This window comes from Salvelinus fontinalis, chromosome 7 (genome assembly GCF_029448725.1).
Source record: "Salvelinus fontinalis isolate EN_2023a chromosome 7, ASM2944872v1, whole genome shotgun sequence".
In the NCBI taxonomy this organism is placed as follows: Eukaryota; Metazoa; Chordata; class Actinopteri; order Salmoniformes; family Salmonidae; genus Salvelinus; species Salvelinus fontinalis.
Window position 1 is genome coordinate 31,760,706 of NC_074671.1, and position 17,588 is coordinate 31,778,293.

At 45.5% G+C, this 17,588-nt stretch overlaps 1 protein-coding gene across 4 annotated transcripts in view; it reads right to left on the reverse strand.

Moving 5' to 3' along the window:
* The window catches only part of myripb (myosin VIIA and Rab interacting protein b), a 162,946-nt gene that overhangs the window by 19,776 nt on the left and 125,582 nt on the right, over nt 1–17,588 (reverse strand). For 3 of the 4 annotated variants that reach the window (XM_055929164.1, XM_055929165.1, XM_055929166.1), the window contains exons 5-11: nt 6,589–6,669; nt 6,105–6,202; nt 5,726–5,806; nt 5,432–5,599; nt 2,342–2,516; nt 1,372–2,042; nt 209–964 (exon numbers count right to left, since the gene is read on the reverse strand). In XM_055929164.1, coding sequence (XP_055785139.1) covers nt 209–964; nt 1,372–2,042; nt 2,342–2,516; nt 5,432–5,599; nt 5,726–5,806; nt 6,105–6,202; nt 6,589–6,669 — 2,030 coding nt within the window. Of the gene's footprint in view, nt 1–208; nt 965–1,371; nt 2,043–2,341; nt 2,517–5,431; nt 5,807–6,104; nt 6,203–6,588; nt 6,670–17,588 lie in introns of all 4 variants that reach the window. The other variant, XM_055929163.1, reaches the window with a different exon arrangement.

The window sequence follows — 17,588 nt, forward strand, 5'->3', positions numbered from 1 at the left end:
GACATACAGGTCATGTATGATAGGCTAAAGCCATAGAGATGTACTAAAGAGTTCATCTCCTATCTTTTCCCATGCTAAAACAGGCTTTGGGCCAAGCATCCCTATCCAAGTATCCATATCCCTATCCTTAGATTTGGCCCTCTTTCCAACTCTATGGATAAAGCTAAACATGAAACAAAGACCTCCTATTCCGCCTCTCTCTGCTCACCTGTTCGTCACACACCACCCCCTCCTGGATAGATGGGGTAATTGCAGGCGAGGAGAGCGTGGATCCTGTCTTTTCTTTTCGGTCTTCCACTTGTTCCCCCTTTCTTTCGGTCTCTCTGTCCCCTTCTTTTCTCTGTAGTCTCTTACTTTGCCTGTTCTTCTCCACGGTCTTATTTTCCCTGCCATCTACTTTCTCTTCCAAACTCTTTCCTCCTCTCTCCAAACTCCTCTCCTTCACACTCTCCTCCTGTCTCAATGTCAGACTTTCCCTTAGTCGCTCTCTCTTTTTCAGTTCCGGCCCGTTCACTGACTCAATCGTCTCTCGCTTCGTCCTATCCCTACTGTTACTGCTCTGTCTCTCACTCTGTCCCTGGGGATCTCGCTCTCTCTCAATCTGCCTCAGCTTCTCTTTCTGTCTGTCACCTTCTCTGTCTCTTTTGATTGGCTCATCCTCGGATGAGCTCGCTACTTCCTTGCTGCTGGCTCGTTCAACCAGCTGGCCCAGTTTGGAGTAGAGCTCCTGCTCCAGTGTGTCTCCCGAGCCGGGCCCAGAGCTGCTGGGGGACAGAGGGCCAGGGGCAGGGGCCATGCAGTTAGGGAAACTGGGGGCCGCAGAGTTAGGGGCCACAGTGTCCTGGTTCTTGGGCTCGGGGGTCATGACCGCAGAGTTGGTCTCGGGCACGGGCCCCACGTCAGGCCCTGGCATCTCCTCACTCATGCCACTCTTCAGCAGGGCGTTCAGCAGGAAACTGTTCTCCTACGGGCGGAGATCGAGAGAAAGACAGAATGAAAGAGAGAGCAATAGGGAGAGAGACCACCATGCTTATTTCCTTCAATATGAAAAAGCATTGTCCTTTCCTGCCACCTAGTGGTGTAGTAATGTTTCACAATAGTCTGATTGAGGGTTGACCAAGGACTTTTACACTTTTTGTGTTGTTGAGATTTATAACAACTAGAATGAGGTGGAGTAAAGATGATTAAAACAACTCTGTACCTACTACTGTCAATGAGAAGAGATTGGTGAAGCTGCCACACGCTACATATCTTTACATTTACATTTTTGTCATTTAGCAGACACTGTCAGCCAGAGAAATTTCCAGTCAGTGCATTCAACCAAGCTAGATAAGACAACCACATATCACTTTGTGAGTGATGTCCTCCCACCTGTGCAGATGACGAATAAAGGGGCTGTGTATGTGTCTGTGCGTGGGCCTGGTTCTCCCCCAGCTCCCTCTTGCTCTTCCTGCGTCTCCGCGACCTCCTGACATGGTTGCTTTGTCCACTGTCCCCCGTAACCTTGGGGTTAAAGTTCACATCCAGTGCCTCCGGGTAGAGCGAGTACAAAGGGGGGTTCTGGTGTTGATGCTGATGATGGTGGTTCTGAGCTTGCTGGGGATGAAGATACGGGTCCTGGTTAGGGCCTGTCTTCTTCATTATGTTCTGGAGGGGTTTGTGAGGGCGGGCGGGGGGTACAGAGGAACACTCTGAGTCAGAGTTGAGGGTCTCTGTGTTGGTGTACTGGCCCGAGGAGGGCGAGGTGACCGGGAGGTGGACCGGGGTGTACGTCCACTCAGGGTCGTGCTGGGAGTCCGTGTAGTAGGTCTCGTCGGAGAGTTTCCGTTGGAACTGGCGCAGCGCGGCTCCCCAGCCCCCCTTGTCGCCCTCCTGGTCGGACTCGGGGCCCATCTCGTCGTAGGCCGAGACCACGTCGGACTCTTTCTCCAGGACGCTGAACACCAGCGACTTTCTCTTGGTCAGTAGGCTGGGACGGGAGTGCTGAGAGCTCTGCAGAGCGATCCAGTTACCGTCAGGGCTCTGCAGCACCGAGGACGCACCTATACATACAGGCACAGGTAAACATCTAGAGCTTTACGTAGGTGACAAACACAGCATTCTTCCTGGGAGTGTAACGGTATGGAATTGTCCTGTTGCATGTAACATGTTTGACTGTACAAATGAGAGACGTGACAGTACTGACGTGTCTTTGCATGTAAAACGTGACAGTATGGACAGGTCTCTCTGGGTTGAGCGTAGAGCGTTGTGTGTGCGACAATACGGATGATTTTGCTCTGGACGTCTCTGATGTGTGTGCGCGCGACTGTATCGGGGATTCGTGTTTCAGTGTGTGTCTTACTGGAGTTGTCCAGGCGGTCCACACTCTTCCAGCTGGGCAGTGAGGAGGCCCTGGCGGTCTCCTTCTTCAGAGAGGCGTAGTCCGGTACCCCTTCACCTCCCCCCGCCCCTACTAGTGCCTCGGTGTTCTTCTCTGGAGAATCGTCACTGGTCAGGGAGAACGCAGAGCGCGACCTCTGTGCGCACACACGCACATGTAAATGATAGATCACACACTTTAAAAACGACAGGTGCTGAAAAGGTGACACAGAATTACACAGAAGGATGAATTTTGGGCCTACCAGCCAAGGAAAGCTTAAAATGTAACAGGCACAGTGGCAACGTTTTGTTCCGGAGAGCAATTGTCCCACACTCCAGTTCCAGCCAAACACTTCAGGCTTAGGTACAAAAGATTAGCTTGGTTTGTTTGGGTGGCAATGTGGATACCACTGACCACAGGCTGGTCTTCACTGATCCAACTGAACTAGTTGTTTGGTTCAAACCTCAGAAGGTATTGTAATGTAAATGGACACTGGAGGTTGTGTTCTTCCGACGTCCTGGTACATTGTAAGACTGACTTTCAGAGCACGTCCCAAATGGCACCCTACTCCCGACAAATTAGTATACTATAGGGAATAGGGTGCCATTAAGGGATGAACTGCCAGTCCAATGGATGTGATTCATATAAAGAGTCTGCAGGGGGCACCAGAGAACTACAATCTGTGTATCAGAGAACTACAATTACAAACAAAAAACAGTGTATGAAGAACTAATCTCAACCAAATACTACTAAATCTCTCCTTACGGACACACACACACACACACACACACACACACACACACACACACACACACACACACACACACACACACACACACACACACACACACACACACACACACACACAGGAAGAGTGTGTGTGTGTGTGTGTGTGTGTGTGTGTGTGTGTGTGTGTGTGTGTGTGTGTGTGTGTGTGTGTGTGTGTGTGTGTGTGTGTGACTGTACGTGAACACCATGTATGTGTGTATGTCGGCGCCTGTGTTTGTGTCTGCGCATGCTTTGTGTGTGTGTGTGTGTGTGTGTGTGTGTGTGTGTGTGTGTGTGTGCCTGGATGTGTGTGTGTGTTTGCAGAGCATTTATAAAGGGAACCCATCCCTCTGTGTGCCAGGGAGTTGAGGAGAATCTCTGTGTATTTCTGCAGGACTTTGATCATGGTTGAGTGTAACAGACAGACTGGGACAGGAGACGGGCTGGGAACGTAGCTTTGATTCCACACTGCTGCGTCTGCCTCACACACACGGGACGATGACAAATCTCAGCCAGGTCCCCGCTGACTTCCCCTGTGAAACACTGCCAGGTGTGTGTGCGTGTAGAGGTTTCCCTGGAAAGCTACTGTATAGCTCACAGGTACAAACAGGTTACACCGCCCTCAGGAGAGGACCATTCATGGGAAAATCTGCCAGCACCATTAAAGTAATTACATTTGGTCTTTGCCAGACCTCAACCCTGTCTGTCCCCATATCTCATCACATAGGGCCAAGAGTTCCCTGCCCTGACCAGGGAAAGACTCTGGGTCCTAGTCATACCACAAAATTCCAGGCCCTACCTACAGGCTATATTTAGGGACCAGTTCTTCCTGGGTCAGGTCACATGGTCAGGACAAAGGGTAGGGTAGTGTAGGTAGTGGAGCTTAAACTTCCCACTCAAAACAGTTCATGCACATAATATGACAAAATGTGGTTACGTTTTTGTTCGTTTTGGTGTTCAGCAGGTTTTTTTCCCGGATGTTCAAGCATACAACAAGTCGTAGTTTAGTAGCAAAAGTATACGCCTCCTTTGTCAATGATTGGTCAACAGAGCTACTCCTACTTTGAGTGGGAAGTATGGACGGGATTCTTCAATGAAATGTTGTCATTCAACATGAGACAACAATTACTTTTGTTACTTGAGAAATACTGCCCCAAACATTTTACTTAAATGTAAAATTGCACGACTAAGACCCCCTCAGCAAAAAAATGAATTACAGATTTCTTGATTTATCTTAGATTAATTCGGACTATTTTGAGAAGGTGTATACTGGGTACGTTATTGCTATGGCATCTCAAGAGGGACAAACAGTAATATTCCCACTTTTAATGTCTTTTAATTCAGGGTGTATGCGAGGCACAGACGTTCGCTTTGCCTAGCCGAGTTCTGCTAGAAGTAACCTGAACCTAGCATGCGGATGCCTTTAATGTACTGTACTGTAGTGTAATGTATTGCAGTGCAGTGTACTGTACTGTAGTGCAGTGTAACGTGTAGTGTAGTGTAGTGAAACATAGCATATCGTAGTGTAACATAGCGTAGTGCATGGTAGCGTAGTGTAGCATAGCATATTGTAGTGTAACGTAGCGTAGTGCATGGTAGCGTAATGTGGCATAGCATATTGTAGTGTAATGTAGCGTAGTGTAACATAGTGTAGTGAATGGTAGCGTAGCGTAACATAGCATAGTGCATGGTAGCGTAGTGCATGGTAGCGTAGCGTAACATAGCATAGCATAGTGCATGGTAGCGTAGTGTAACATAGCATAGTGTATGGTAGCGTAGTGTAACATAGCGTAGTGTATGGTAGCGCAGTGTAACATAGCATAGTGCATGGTAGCGTAGTGTAGTATAGCATAGTGCATGGTAGCGTAGTGCATGGTAGCGCAGCGTAACATAGCATAGTGCATGGTAGCGTAGTGTAACATAGCGTAGTGCATGGTAGCGTAGCGTAACATAGCATAGTGCATGGTAGCGTAGTGTAGTATAGCATAGCGTAGTGCATGGTAGCGTAGCGTAACATAGCATAGTGCATGGTAGCATAGTGTAGTATAGCATAGCATAGTGCATGGCAGCGTAGCGTAACATAGCATAGTGCATGGTAGCGTAGTGTAACATAGCATAGTGCATGGTTAGTGGAACATGGCATAGTGCATGGTAGCGTAGTGGAACATAGCATAGTGCATGGTAGCGTAGTGTAGTATAGCATAGCTTAGTACATGGTAGCGTAGAGTATTGTAGTATAGCGTAGTGTCGGGTAGTGAAGTGTAGTGTAAGGTAGTGTAGTGAGGGCTTCCTAACCAGACTGACCCAGAGGGAATAGGAACTCTTGAGGTGTGCCTGGTTGGCCTGGGCCAGGGTGCTGTGAGGGGGCTGGCTGGGGGAGGACATCTCACTGCCCTGGGGCCGGCCCTGGCTCTGGGGCCAAACAAAGTCATACTCTGTCTGCATCTCTGAACGCTTCCTCCTCTGGATTATCTGGGAGAGAAAAGGAGAGGAGCAGAACAAGAGCGAGAGAGAAAGAGAGAGAGAGAGAGAGAGAGAGAGAGATAGAGGGGCAATGTTAGATGTGACCGAAAACCCCACACTAGACTTCAAACTTACTTTTTGTACGATGGTTGTGGCAAGTTCCTCTATAAGCTCCTCTTTGTGGTCCCGTAGGTAGCGAGCCTCATTCTGCTTCTCCTACAACACAGAGACATCAAAGCCTGGTCAGAACTACAGAAAAACAAGCACCAAAACCAAATCAAAAAAGAGACATGGTGAGAGAGAGAGAAGAAATTACTTATTTTTTACTGTTATTGTTGTCATTATCTCACGTCGCTTTAGCAACAGTGGCCTTGTCATTCATGCTAATAAAGCTGAATCTGAGCGAAGCAGAGAGAGAAAGAGAGAGTGAGACAGAGAGAAAGAGACAGACAGAGAGAGAGAGAGAAAGAAAGAGGGAAACAGACACACACACAAACCAGGACTATTGTCTCACCAAGCTGTCAGTAAACTCCTCTGCCTTGGCGATGGCTTCCTCTATGGCCTCCTCAGCAACACGCAGGGCAACAGTGAGGGTCTCTGCCATGCTGTGTCCTGCAAACACACACACAGGTTTACTTGCAGCCCTACAGGAGCAGATTTAATTACAGATATATTAGACAAACAAAACATTACTAGTGCAGAGCAAAGTGGTTTATTTACAGGCTAATGTCAGGGCTGTGGTGATTCACACACAAGTGGCTGACTAGGAGGGTCACAGACCTCTGGAACAAGAGGACCACGCAGTGTGTGTGTTGTACAACACCCCCTACTATTATACTGTGGGTATATGTAATGTGCTAGCCTGATGAAACAGAAATACATGCTACAAATGACGCTTATTCATTTGTTGGTTTCCATGGTTGCATGCCAAATGGCACCCCATTCCCTGTGTAGTGCACTACTTTTGACCAGGACACCACCTATATGGGGTTGTGTACCTTCACTCTGCCTGTAGAAGGTGGAGTCACTGCCACACACGCTGCCATCGTTGCCATTGCTTCCGTCGTGAACACTGCTTTCTGCGGGGGACACAGAGACGCAGGTACAATAACAACACACCTAATATATAGAGAGTCTTTTATCCAAAGCAACTTACAGTCGTGCGTCCATACGTCGTCGTACAGGTGGCCCCAGCTCGGGAATCGAACCCATGATCCTGACATTGCAAGGGCCATGATCTACCAACCGAGCCACACGGGACCGCCAGAGGAGAGGCTAGAGGTCAGCATCGGTTGTGCTGGGAGGAACCTTGGCTCACGCTGAGAGAACCTCTCATCACCCTCATCAGCAGAGGAGAGCAATGATATGAGACAGGCGCAAAGAGCAGAGAACCTATGCCACGGCTCCAATTCATTTGAACATATCCGTGAACCATTTTTTGTGTGTTTGCCTGTCTAGTGTCGTCTCTTCATAAACCACACCGCTTTAGCGCAGAGGGCCATTTGGTGGCGGATGTGTCCCATAGGGCGATCTGTTTTCTCCAGGAGGTCTTTCATCAAATCTTTATTTCCTCTCACGGGACAAATCAACTTCCTCCAATTAGCAGCTTAGAGCCACAGCTCTGGGAATATGACTGGTGTCACAGCTGAAGTTATCACCCTGCCATAGCCTGTGCCCCTGAAGGACTGAACTATGTGTGTGTGTGTGTGTGTGTGTGTGGGGGGGGGGGGGGGGGGGGGGGTTGGGGCTGTGATGGATTTCACGGTGACACAAAGCACTCAGGAGTCACGGCAGGCCACTAGAAATGATGTCTGTGTGCAGTGAGGCTGAAACTGCAGTGACATTTGGAGCTAGGCAAAGAGACAGTACTAGATCTTCTTTTGTTGGTCTGTCTATCCGTCTGTCTGTAGTGGGACTCTGCTTGGTCGGGCACAGGACAGGTTGTCTTGTGTTCTAACTGTTTTAGTCCCCTCCTTTTCCACGGAAGAAAAAGGGACATTGTCAAAGTTTAATTCAATAACACAAAAACTACGAAAGCTGTTTGAAAATAAAGAAAAGGGAGGGCCAGAAAAGTAATGTTCGGAAAAGATTTGATGAAGTGGTAAGAGAGGATGATAGCAGTGCTGTCTGTGTTATGTGCGAGGCCTGTGGCACGTCAAGGGAACTGTAGCCTGCTGTTTAGATGGGTTAAATGGAAACTGAAATCTGGACATTGACTAACCAGAATAACCTACTGTTTTCTGGCAAAAGTCCTTTGATAATACTTGTCCCGTGCAAATCGACATCCCTGTGCTTTGAGAGAAATGTCTGAGTTTGGCAAGTGTTGCTCGCGGGTTTGAGCAAGAAAACAATAACCGGTTGGATCATTTGAACGCTTAGCCTATATATGAATGGCCTACATCTATAAACTTTCACAGTGAATGCTTTTGTTTACATGTTTTGTGCGAGTGAATTGAACATCGCCAAATGCATCATTAAAAAATATTGCGCCTCTGGAATAAACTACATTCTGGGATAAAACATACATAACCAACGTTCTCCAGTAATACTAGTCCTGTGGGAATAGGGCTATAGCCTTCATAATAAATACTGCAGATTTAAGCATTTCTTGCAGTAAAATTACACACCAAATGTAGGAAAAATTTGGACTTGGGAACAGGAGTGGAGAAATATGATTTATTTATTTCTGCATCTTGAGAGAAGGCAATGCTCAGTTAGATACCATCTGTAGAGGTGCTGTCTTCATCATAAAAGCATCATCAACCTTGATAGTATTTCGACCACGTAAAATATGCATGGAAGCCGAAGTGAAATCTTATCAGAAAAACGTTGGGTCGTTTTCACAGCTTTATTTTTTCTTAAAACCGGGTCAAACTGATGTCATTTGGACATTTAGCACAGAAAATCGTTCCCGTTTTTATTTGTTCCTTTATTGTCTCCAGTCCCTAAACGTCTTTGCGTCACGAAAGACGACAGGGAAAACCTCACCGATGTCAACTAGATTGAAGAATTAATTCCATCAATATATTACATTATTCTGGTGAGCAAGGGTTTAGTTAGTCTTCTAGGGCAACATATATTTTTATTTGATTTTATTTCACCTTTATTTAACCAGGCAGGCTAGTTGAGAACAATTTCTCATTCTCATATAACGACAAAAGAGAACCTACACGTATCTAATTATAGACACGTTGACTAACAAATAGCCTACTTATAAGCAGAAACATATCTAAAACAGGCAACACCAACAACAACAACAAAACTGCACCCCTGTCAAGAAATCGTCCTGCAGTCTTTGACTGCAGCCTATAGAGCATGTTCTATATTAGTGGGTTAGGGTCGGGTGCGGGCCTCAGATGTTCACTTTATCACATATAGTCGGGCGGTTGTGGATGGATTATTAGCAATTGCGGGGCGGGTGAACAAACAGCTGACCTTGCGCACCACTAATCTGTATCCACATCGCCGTCTGGTGTCCTCCCTACCTTCCTCTTCCTCTCCAGTTCCTCCTCCGCTTCCTGTGAACTTTCCACCATCCCACCACTACTCTCTGGAGTTTGCTTGCCCATTTGCATTTGATGGTTTGTTGGTATCCTTCTGATAATAAGTGAGCATCGTTGGGCCCCACAACTCCACCCACAGCACATGGTAAGAAGTCAGCTCCCTGACCTTCTAGGTCAGCTTCATTAAATGCAACCCCAGGGCCTCTCCCTCTCTCCTCTGCTCAGTTTTAGATGCAGGGTGTGTGTTTGCCTGTGTAGCGTCGTCCCTTCATAAACCACCCTGCATTAGCGCAGGGGGCCATTTGGTGGCGGATATGTATCCCAGGAGGTCTTTCATCGACTCCTTACTTCCTCTCACGGGACAAATCAACTTCCACCAATTAGCAGCTTAGAGCCACAGCTCTGGGAATATGACTGGTGTCACAGCTGAAGTTATCACCCTGCCATAGCCTGTGTCCCCGAAGGACTGAACTATTTGTGTGTATGTAAGGACTGGGGCTATAACGGCTGTAGCCGTGACACGAAGCACTCAGAGCCTAGCAGTGGGAGTCGAGGCAGGCCACTAGGAATCCTCTGAGTGTCTGTGTGCAGTGACACCGAAACTGCAGTGGTATTTGGAGCTAGGCAAACAGACAGTACTAGACTTGCTTGTGTTGGTCTCTCTGTCTGCCTGTAGTGGGACTTGGTTGGGCACAGGACAGGTTGTCTTGTGTTCTAACTGTTTTAGTCTCCTCCTGGCTTGGAGGGAGTGGTCAGTGGGAATGGCCTTTCAGTTCTTCTTTGATCAAGACAAGAACTCCCAACGATGTCATCTGTATCCGCATCACCGTCGTGTGTCCTCCCTACCTTCCTCTTCCTCTCCTGTTCCTCCTCTTCCTGTCATCTTTCGACCATCCCACCACTGCTCTATGGAGTTTGTTTGTCCATTTGATGGCTTGTTTTATCCTTATGATAATAAGTGAGAATTGTGGTCCCACAACTCAACCGCAGGGCATGGTTTAAGTCCCCGATCGTGCCTCTACCACTCCAAGACCTCTCTCTCTCCTCTGTTAGAGATGCAGGGTGTATGTGTGTGTGTGTGTGTGCATGTGCTGTGTGTGTGTATTTTTGGCTGCCTGCCTGCACATTTGACTTAAAGGAGACAGGCAACAAACAACAAACAGTATATCACCCAGCACAAATCAAGCCTGTAGTCATGTATTTAGTAGGACACGGAGATACGATGGCACTGCCGAGGTAACCGAGTTCTACACACTTAAAAAAAAGGGTTCCAAAAGGGTTCTTTGAGGAGGGATAGGTTTCTACAAAGAATAGTTTTGCTCTTAAGAACCGTTTTTGGAAGAAAGGGTTCTTTGAATATTCTTTGGAAGGCAAGAAGGGAGTAAAACACTCAAAACCACGCCCATCATTATCATATTTCCCAGCATGCTCCGTTGCAGGTCGATTTTCAGAATTGTTTGTTTCAATGTCTGTGTTTGTGCATGTACATTGATTAGTTGATTAATCTTATGCTACATAAAGATACATAACGTACATTTTTATAAAGTAATCCAATCTGTTAGTAGTAGTAGTTATTCTGCAGGTTGTGAGTGATTTCACATCACTTTGCAAGTCAGCATAATGTGAACTGCAGACCTGATGTGGCCTGAAAAGCAGGAGTTTCCTAACACACTTTGTTAGGGTATGACTCTCAAAGAAAGTACTTATGATATGCGTAATGTATTGTCATAAAGAGTTTAATTTTAAAGGATAATAAGGCTGGTGGAATCGTTCAGAGGGTTCTAGGTAGAACCATTTGCAAGGGGTTCTATGAAGAATCCTACATAGAGAGTTCTAGGTAGAACCCTCTGCAAAGGTTTCAACCTTGCACCAAACCGAAGAACCCTACATGGTTCAACTTGGCAGTTTTTTCCCCTAAGAGTGTAATGAAGGAAATGATGCATGCAGGGGTACGACAATAATGCCCTGCAAACAAACATGATCACAAGATGGCGGCCATGTGTCATCTTGATTACTGGCGTTTTACGTGGCTCCACAGAGTAGACACAGTAAAGCTTCTCTGATTGTTTGTTTCTTTCTTTCGTTTTCTCTTTTGGCTTTCTTTTCCATCTCCACGCTCACTTTCCATCTCCTTTTCTCTCTTTATCTCAATCTCTCTCTCACACACAACCTCTCTCTCTCTATGTCTCCCATTCTCTTTCACACACACTCACTCACACGCAGGCATGCACGCGGACATGTATGCATGCAGTGCTGATGAGTGCGTGTGTGCTTTGCTGAGGATGTGAGAACTATTAGCTCCCTGAGTAACAGTGTCATTGTTGCAGGGGACCCTGTCTGTCATCTCTCACGGCATCAACATGTCCACTTCCCGACGCCTCACTGTCCAGGCAGACAGTCAGGGGAAACCCACAAATGTACCCATGACCTCGACTAACCTGTGCTCCCGCACATTGACTCTGTACCAGTACCCCCTCTATATAGCCTCATTACTGTTATTTTATTGTTGCTCTTTAATTATTTGTTACCTTTCTATTTTCTTATTTTTTTTCTTCATTTTTCTTTTTATTTATTGTTTGCTTCAGTTTATTTAGTAAATACTTTCTTAACACAATTTTTTTCTTAAAACTGCATTGTTGGTTAAGGGCTTGTAAGTAAGCATTTCACTGCAAGGTGAACCTGCTGTATTCGGCGATTTGATGACAAAACACCTGATTGATGACATGCTACTTGACAATCCACCACGGCATGCATTGCCATTGTTATGACACTCTCCTGTCAATCACTTAGCCCCTCCAAGCCTTCACACTGGGCAGAGCCCCTCCCCCTCCCCGCCTCTACTGGGCGTGTCCTCCTCAAATCAGAAAGCTCATGACATCTCATGTCTAGAGCCCTGTGTTTTGGTTAATCATGTCAGATGACCTGGATTTTAACCTTAATTTAAACTGTCACCTTATCTTTTTACGTCAACTGGTCCAGCACCATCCTCAGACAATTGCTTCCACTTGTGGTCCAATTCTCATTTCTGGAAAAAGCTTAAAATGGAGGTTAAAATCCAGGTCATGTGACATGATTAACCAAAACACAGGGTCCTACTCGTGTCAAGTGATTATAGAGGGATGGAGAGAGATAACCATCTCCTTTGTGTTCCTCCCTGTTCCTGTTTCATATCCTCTCACTGACCACGGTCGTACCTTTTTCCCACTCAAGACTCGGCAGAGGAATCACTCGATATCACCATGACAACCCTGCAGACGACAGCACCGGTCTGTGTGTGTATGTGTGTTTGTGTGCGCGAGAGAAAGAGGGTGTGTGTCCTGTCAGTAAAGAGCACTCAAAGCTGAAGTTCCTCCAGCAGCAGGAGGAAGGGCAGTACAGACGCCTTTCAATTATATTAGAGCATCTGGCACCACGCAGAGAGCGAGAAAGAGAGAGAGCGAGAGAGACAGAGAGAGAGAGACAGAGAGAGAGAGACAGAGAGATGCACAGACTGGGAGTACACCTGAATCCTCCATCTGCTGCATGCTGTAGTGTAACATACTGGCCACCAGGGGCACTGCAGCTCATGAGACGTTACAGCAGCCATTAGGGTTTGAGATGAAAGGGGCATGGTGGATTTCTGTTCTGTTCTCAAACTGTTAAATCTCTTCTGACACCGACAACGCCTCTGCCATATACTATATGTGTGTGTGTGTGTGTGTGTGTGTGTGTGTGTGTAAGAGAGAGAGAGAAGCGTGTGTGTTTGTTCTTAAACCTCGTAAAACGTCTGACGGATGGTTACTGACAGATCAATATGTCTTTGACATCACATACCCCCCCCCCAAACGCATTCACACATTGACATCACATACCCCCCCCCAAACGCATTCACACATTGACATCACATACCCCCCCCCAAACGCATTCACACACATACACAATCTCTCTTTCTTACACCCCCACTGGACACAGTCTAGATTGTTCCAATCCCTGAAGTTGGAGGGGGTAATCCTTGTGTAATATTAGCAGACAAGCTAGTGTTACGGCTGCTGCTCAGCAAGCTTAATGGGGGAGAGAAGAGAGTGGCGATGCTGCTCGGTCTGGGTGGGGTGGTGGTGCCGCTGCTGCTGGGCTTGCTGGCTAGTAATCCCCTCTGTTGCAATGGCCACTTTGTCCTCTGAGTGATTAGTTCCTGCTGTAGGAACAGTTTTATCTGCTCTCAACCTCTCATCATCCAGATGCCATTGTCCCCCCCCCCCCCCCCCCCCATCAGCCTGATCTGTTAGAGTGTGTGGAGTTAGGGAGTATTACTGTTGTATAGCACACTGGGTTTAAAGGGGCAATCTGCGATTCAAAGAATAACAGCGGAGGAATGAGGCTTTTATAAATTCAAGAATGAATGGCTACCATTTCAAAAATGGATATACTAATCCCAGATTGCTCCTTTCAAGGGATGAGTTGATTGAACCATATTGTTAAAAGTATCTGCCATGGCCATTAGGCCTACTGTTAGCCGTAGTACCAATAATGGTAGTTATGGCAGGAATAGTGCCACTGTATTTTCTTAGCCAGTCTACCGGAACAGAAACTAGTCATGGCAGCAGTTATATCACTGTTCGAAGCATTAGGAGTTTCACAGCTCCACTGCTGTTGTGTTGACTGGTGACGGTGTGTTCACCTGACTGGTGGCAGTTGGTCCAATCAGCGCCACTGTCTGTCTGTGTGTCCACCTGACTGGTGGCAGTTGGTCCAATCAGCTCCACTCTTTGTCTGTGTGTCCATGTGACTGCTGGCTGGCTATTGGTCCAATCAGCTCTACTGTATGTGTGTCCCCATACGGTCCAAAAAAGCCCTCCTGTCCCAATCTGTCTTTCCAGCTGTCCCTTTGTGATCCCCTCTCCTCTCCTCTCCTGCCCTTCACTCTCCTCCTCTCCTCTTACTGCCACTCTTACATCACACAAGGAGGTAATAGGATTAGCTACTAGCTGCCGCTGGGCTCCCATTTCAGATGAGCTGAGCAGATTATACAGCTTCAGAGTTAGAAACACACACTGCATCAAACCGTATTGACTGACTGACTAGCTGGCTGATGGAAGATGGAATGACGGACGGACGGGGAGAAGTGGGGGGGGGGGGGGGGGGGGGGGCATGTGTGTTTGAGACAAGGGATGTTAACATCAGTTCTCTTCTAAACAAAGTATGCATGAGTTACGGCTTTATTTTCCTCTTGTGTGTGTGCATGCATGCATATGTGTGAGTGCGTTTGTCCCTGAGAATGTTCTCCTCACCATTCTGAATGTGCTCCCCCCTCCACTTTCTCGTATACTAGATTTAAAGGGAAGAGATTGTCAATAAGTACCCATAATGGGTCAAGGCCATGGGGCTGTAGAAATACTGGATAAAGACGTTTTGTATTCTTCCGAAAGCTTGGCGAGTGTCCCAAATGGCACCCTATTCCCTATATAGTGCCCTATCTTTGACCAGAGTCCATCAGGGTTGGGATCAATTCCATTTCAATTGTTGTTGTAATTGCGATCCAATTACGATCTTCTCTCATCGCTGCAACTCCCCAATGGGCTCAGAAGAAGCACAGGTCGAGTAATGCGTCCTGGGATCGAACCCCAGGCTGTAGTGACACTGCAACACTGCGATGCAGTGCCTTGGACCGCTGCACCACTCAAGAGGCCCTTGGTTTATTTTCTGAATAGACTGGAATTGAAATGGAATTGACCCTAACCCTAGGAGTCCATAGGGGAAATAGTGCAACATAAAGGGAATAGGGAGCCATTTGGGACCCAGCCCTTGATGTTTACTTTGAAATATATTTTTGAAGCCCGCATTGAATACAAAATGTAAAGGAATCCTTCACGTAATGTAGCCAATAGAAATAATTCGCTTAATAAAACAAACACAACGCTGCTCCATTATTTCATGGTTGGTACATTTTATTGACATAATGAACTATATAATGTAACTCGATTTGTGAAATCTAGCTGACTGTAGCTGTTGGTTTGAGTTGAAGAGTTTTTGCCAAACTAGAGGAAAAATCTAACTTCTTTAAGAAAAAGCAGATATGATTTGAAAGTAATAGATAACTTTCAGCCCACTTGAAAGTCACAGGTGAATGAAGGTTAGGCTTTACCTCCATTGCCATTTTAAAAGGATAGTTCACCCAAATTACAAAATGACGTATTGGTTTCCTTACCCTGTAAGCAGAACAAGATTTTGATACATTTTTTGGGGACAAAAATGTCTGCTAATACTAACTACTAGCTAATTCTAACTAACAAATTTTTGAAATTTTTGTCCCCAAAAAATGCACACCTACTCATTCAAGGGATTTTCTGTATTTTTACTATTTTCTACATTGTAGAATTACAGCGAAGACATCAAAAAAACACATATGGAATCATATAGTAACCTAAAAAGTGTTAAGCAAGACACCAGATTCAATGTCAACAGTGAAGAGGCGACTCCGGGATACTGGCCTTCTAGGCAGAGATCCTCTGTCCAGTGTCTGTGTTCTTTTGCCCATCTTAACCTTTTCTTCTTATTGGCCAGTCTGAGATATTGCTTTTTCTTTGCAACTCTGCTTGAAGGCCAGCATCCCGGAGTCGCCTCTTCACTGTTGACATTGAGACTGGTATTTTGCGGGTACTATTTAATGAAGCTGCCAGTTGAGGACTTGTGAGGCGTCTGTTTCTCAAAAAAGACACTCTAATGTAGTTGTCCTCTTGCTCAGTTGTGCACCGGGACCTCACACTCATTTTTTTCTATTCTGGTTAGAGCCAGTTTGTGCTATTATGTGAAGGGAGTAGTACATAGCATTGTACGAGATCTTCAGTTTCTTGGCAATTTTTTGCATGGAATAGCCTTAATTTCTCAAAACTGGAGTAGACTGACGAATTTCAGAAGAAATATCTTTGTTTCTGGCCATTTTGAGCCTGTAATTGAACCCACAAAATGCTGATGCTCAACTAGTCTAAAGAAGGTCAGTTTTATTGCTTCTTTAATCAGAACAACAGTTTTAAGCTGTGCTAACATAATTGCAAAAGGGTTTTCTAATGATCAATTAGCCTTTAATATTATAAACTTGGATTAGCTAACACAACGTGCCATTGGAACACAGGAGTGATGGTTGCTGATAAATGTAGATATTCCATAAAAAATCTGACATTTCCAGCTACAACAGTCATTTACAATATTAACAATGTCTACACTGTATTTCTGATCAGCTTAGGCTAAGCTGCCTGCTATCCAAGACCTCTACACCAGGCGGTGTCAGAGGAAGGCCCTTAAAATTGTCAAAGACCCCAGCCACCCCAGTCATAGACTGTTCTCTCTACTACCGCATGGCAAGCGGTACCGGAGTGCCAAGTGTAGGACAAAAAGGCTTCTAATCCGTTTTTACCCCCAAGCCATAAGACTCCTGAACAGGTAATCAAATGGCTACCCGGACTATTTGCATTGTGTGCCCCCCCACCAACCCCTCTTTTACGCTGCTGCTACTCTGTTTATCACATATACATTGTCACTTTGACTATACATTCATGTACATACTACCTCAATTAGCCCGACCAGGGCGGCAGGTAGCCTAGTGGTTAGAGCGTTGGACTTGTAACCGAAAGGTTGAAAGATCGAATCCCTGAGCTGACAAGGTAAAAATCTGTCGTTATGCACCTGAACAAGGCAGTTAACCCACTGTTCCAAGGCCATCATTGAATATAAGAATTTGTTCTAAACTGACGTGCCTAGTTAAATAAAGGTAAAAAATATATATGCATAGTCACTTTAACCATATGTACATGCTACCTAAATCAGCCCAATTAACTGGTGCCTGTATATAGCCTTGCTTCTTGTATTTTTTACTGTTGTTTTTATTTCTTTACATACCTAATGTTCACCTTATTTTTTTTTTTTATTGCACTGTTAGTTAGAGCCTGTAAGTAAGCACTTCACTGTGAGGTCTACACCTGTTGTATTCGGCGCACGTGACAAATACACTTTGTTTTGATTTGGAATTTGATGTTACTTTAATACTTATGTCATGCAATAAAATGCAAATTAATTACTTAAAAATCATACAATGTGATTTTCTGGATTTTTGTTTTAGATTCCGTCTCTCACAGTTGAAGTGTACCTATGATAAAAATTACAGACCTCTACATGCTTTGTAAGTAGGAAAACCTGCAAAATCGGCAGTGTATCAAATACTTGTTCTCCCCACTGTATATATATATTTTTTTTTTTAATCGAGATGGAAAAACGCTTTCAGTGTGAACTTAAATGACTAAAAACGGCTATGAAGTATGTAGAAAAAATCATGGAATAATGATATATTTGAGAACTAACAATCACCAAAATAAAAGCTAGGTTGTCAGGGAGAATTTTCCATTTGAAAAACATTATTTTCTTTTGGTACTTTTACCCCGTTTTCTCCCCAATTTCATGATATCCATTTGGCAGTTACGTTCTTGTCCATCGCTGCAACTCCCGTACGGACTCGGGAGAGGCGA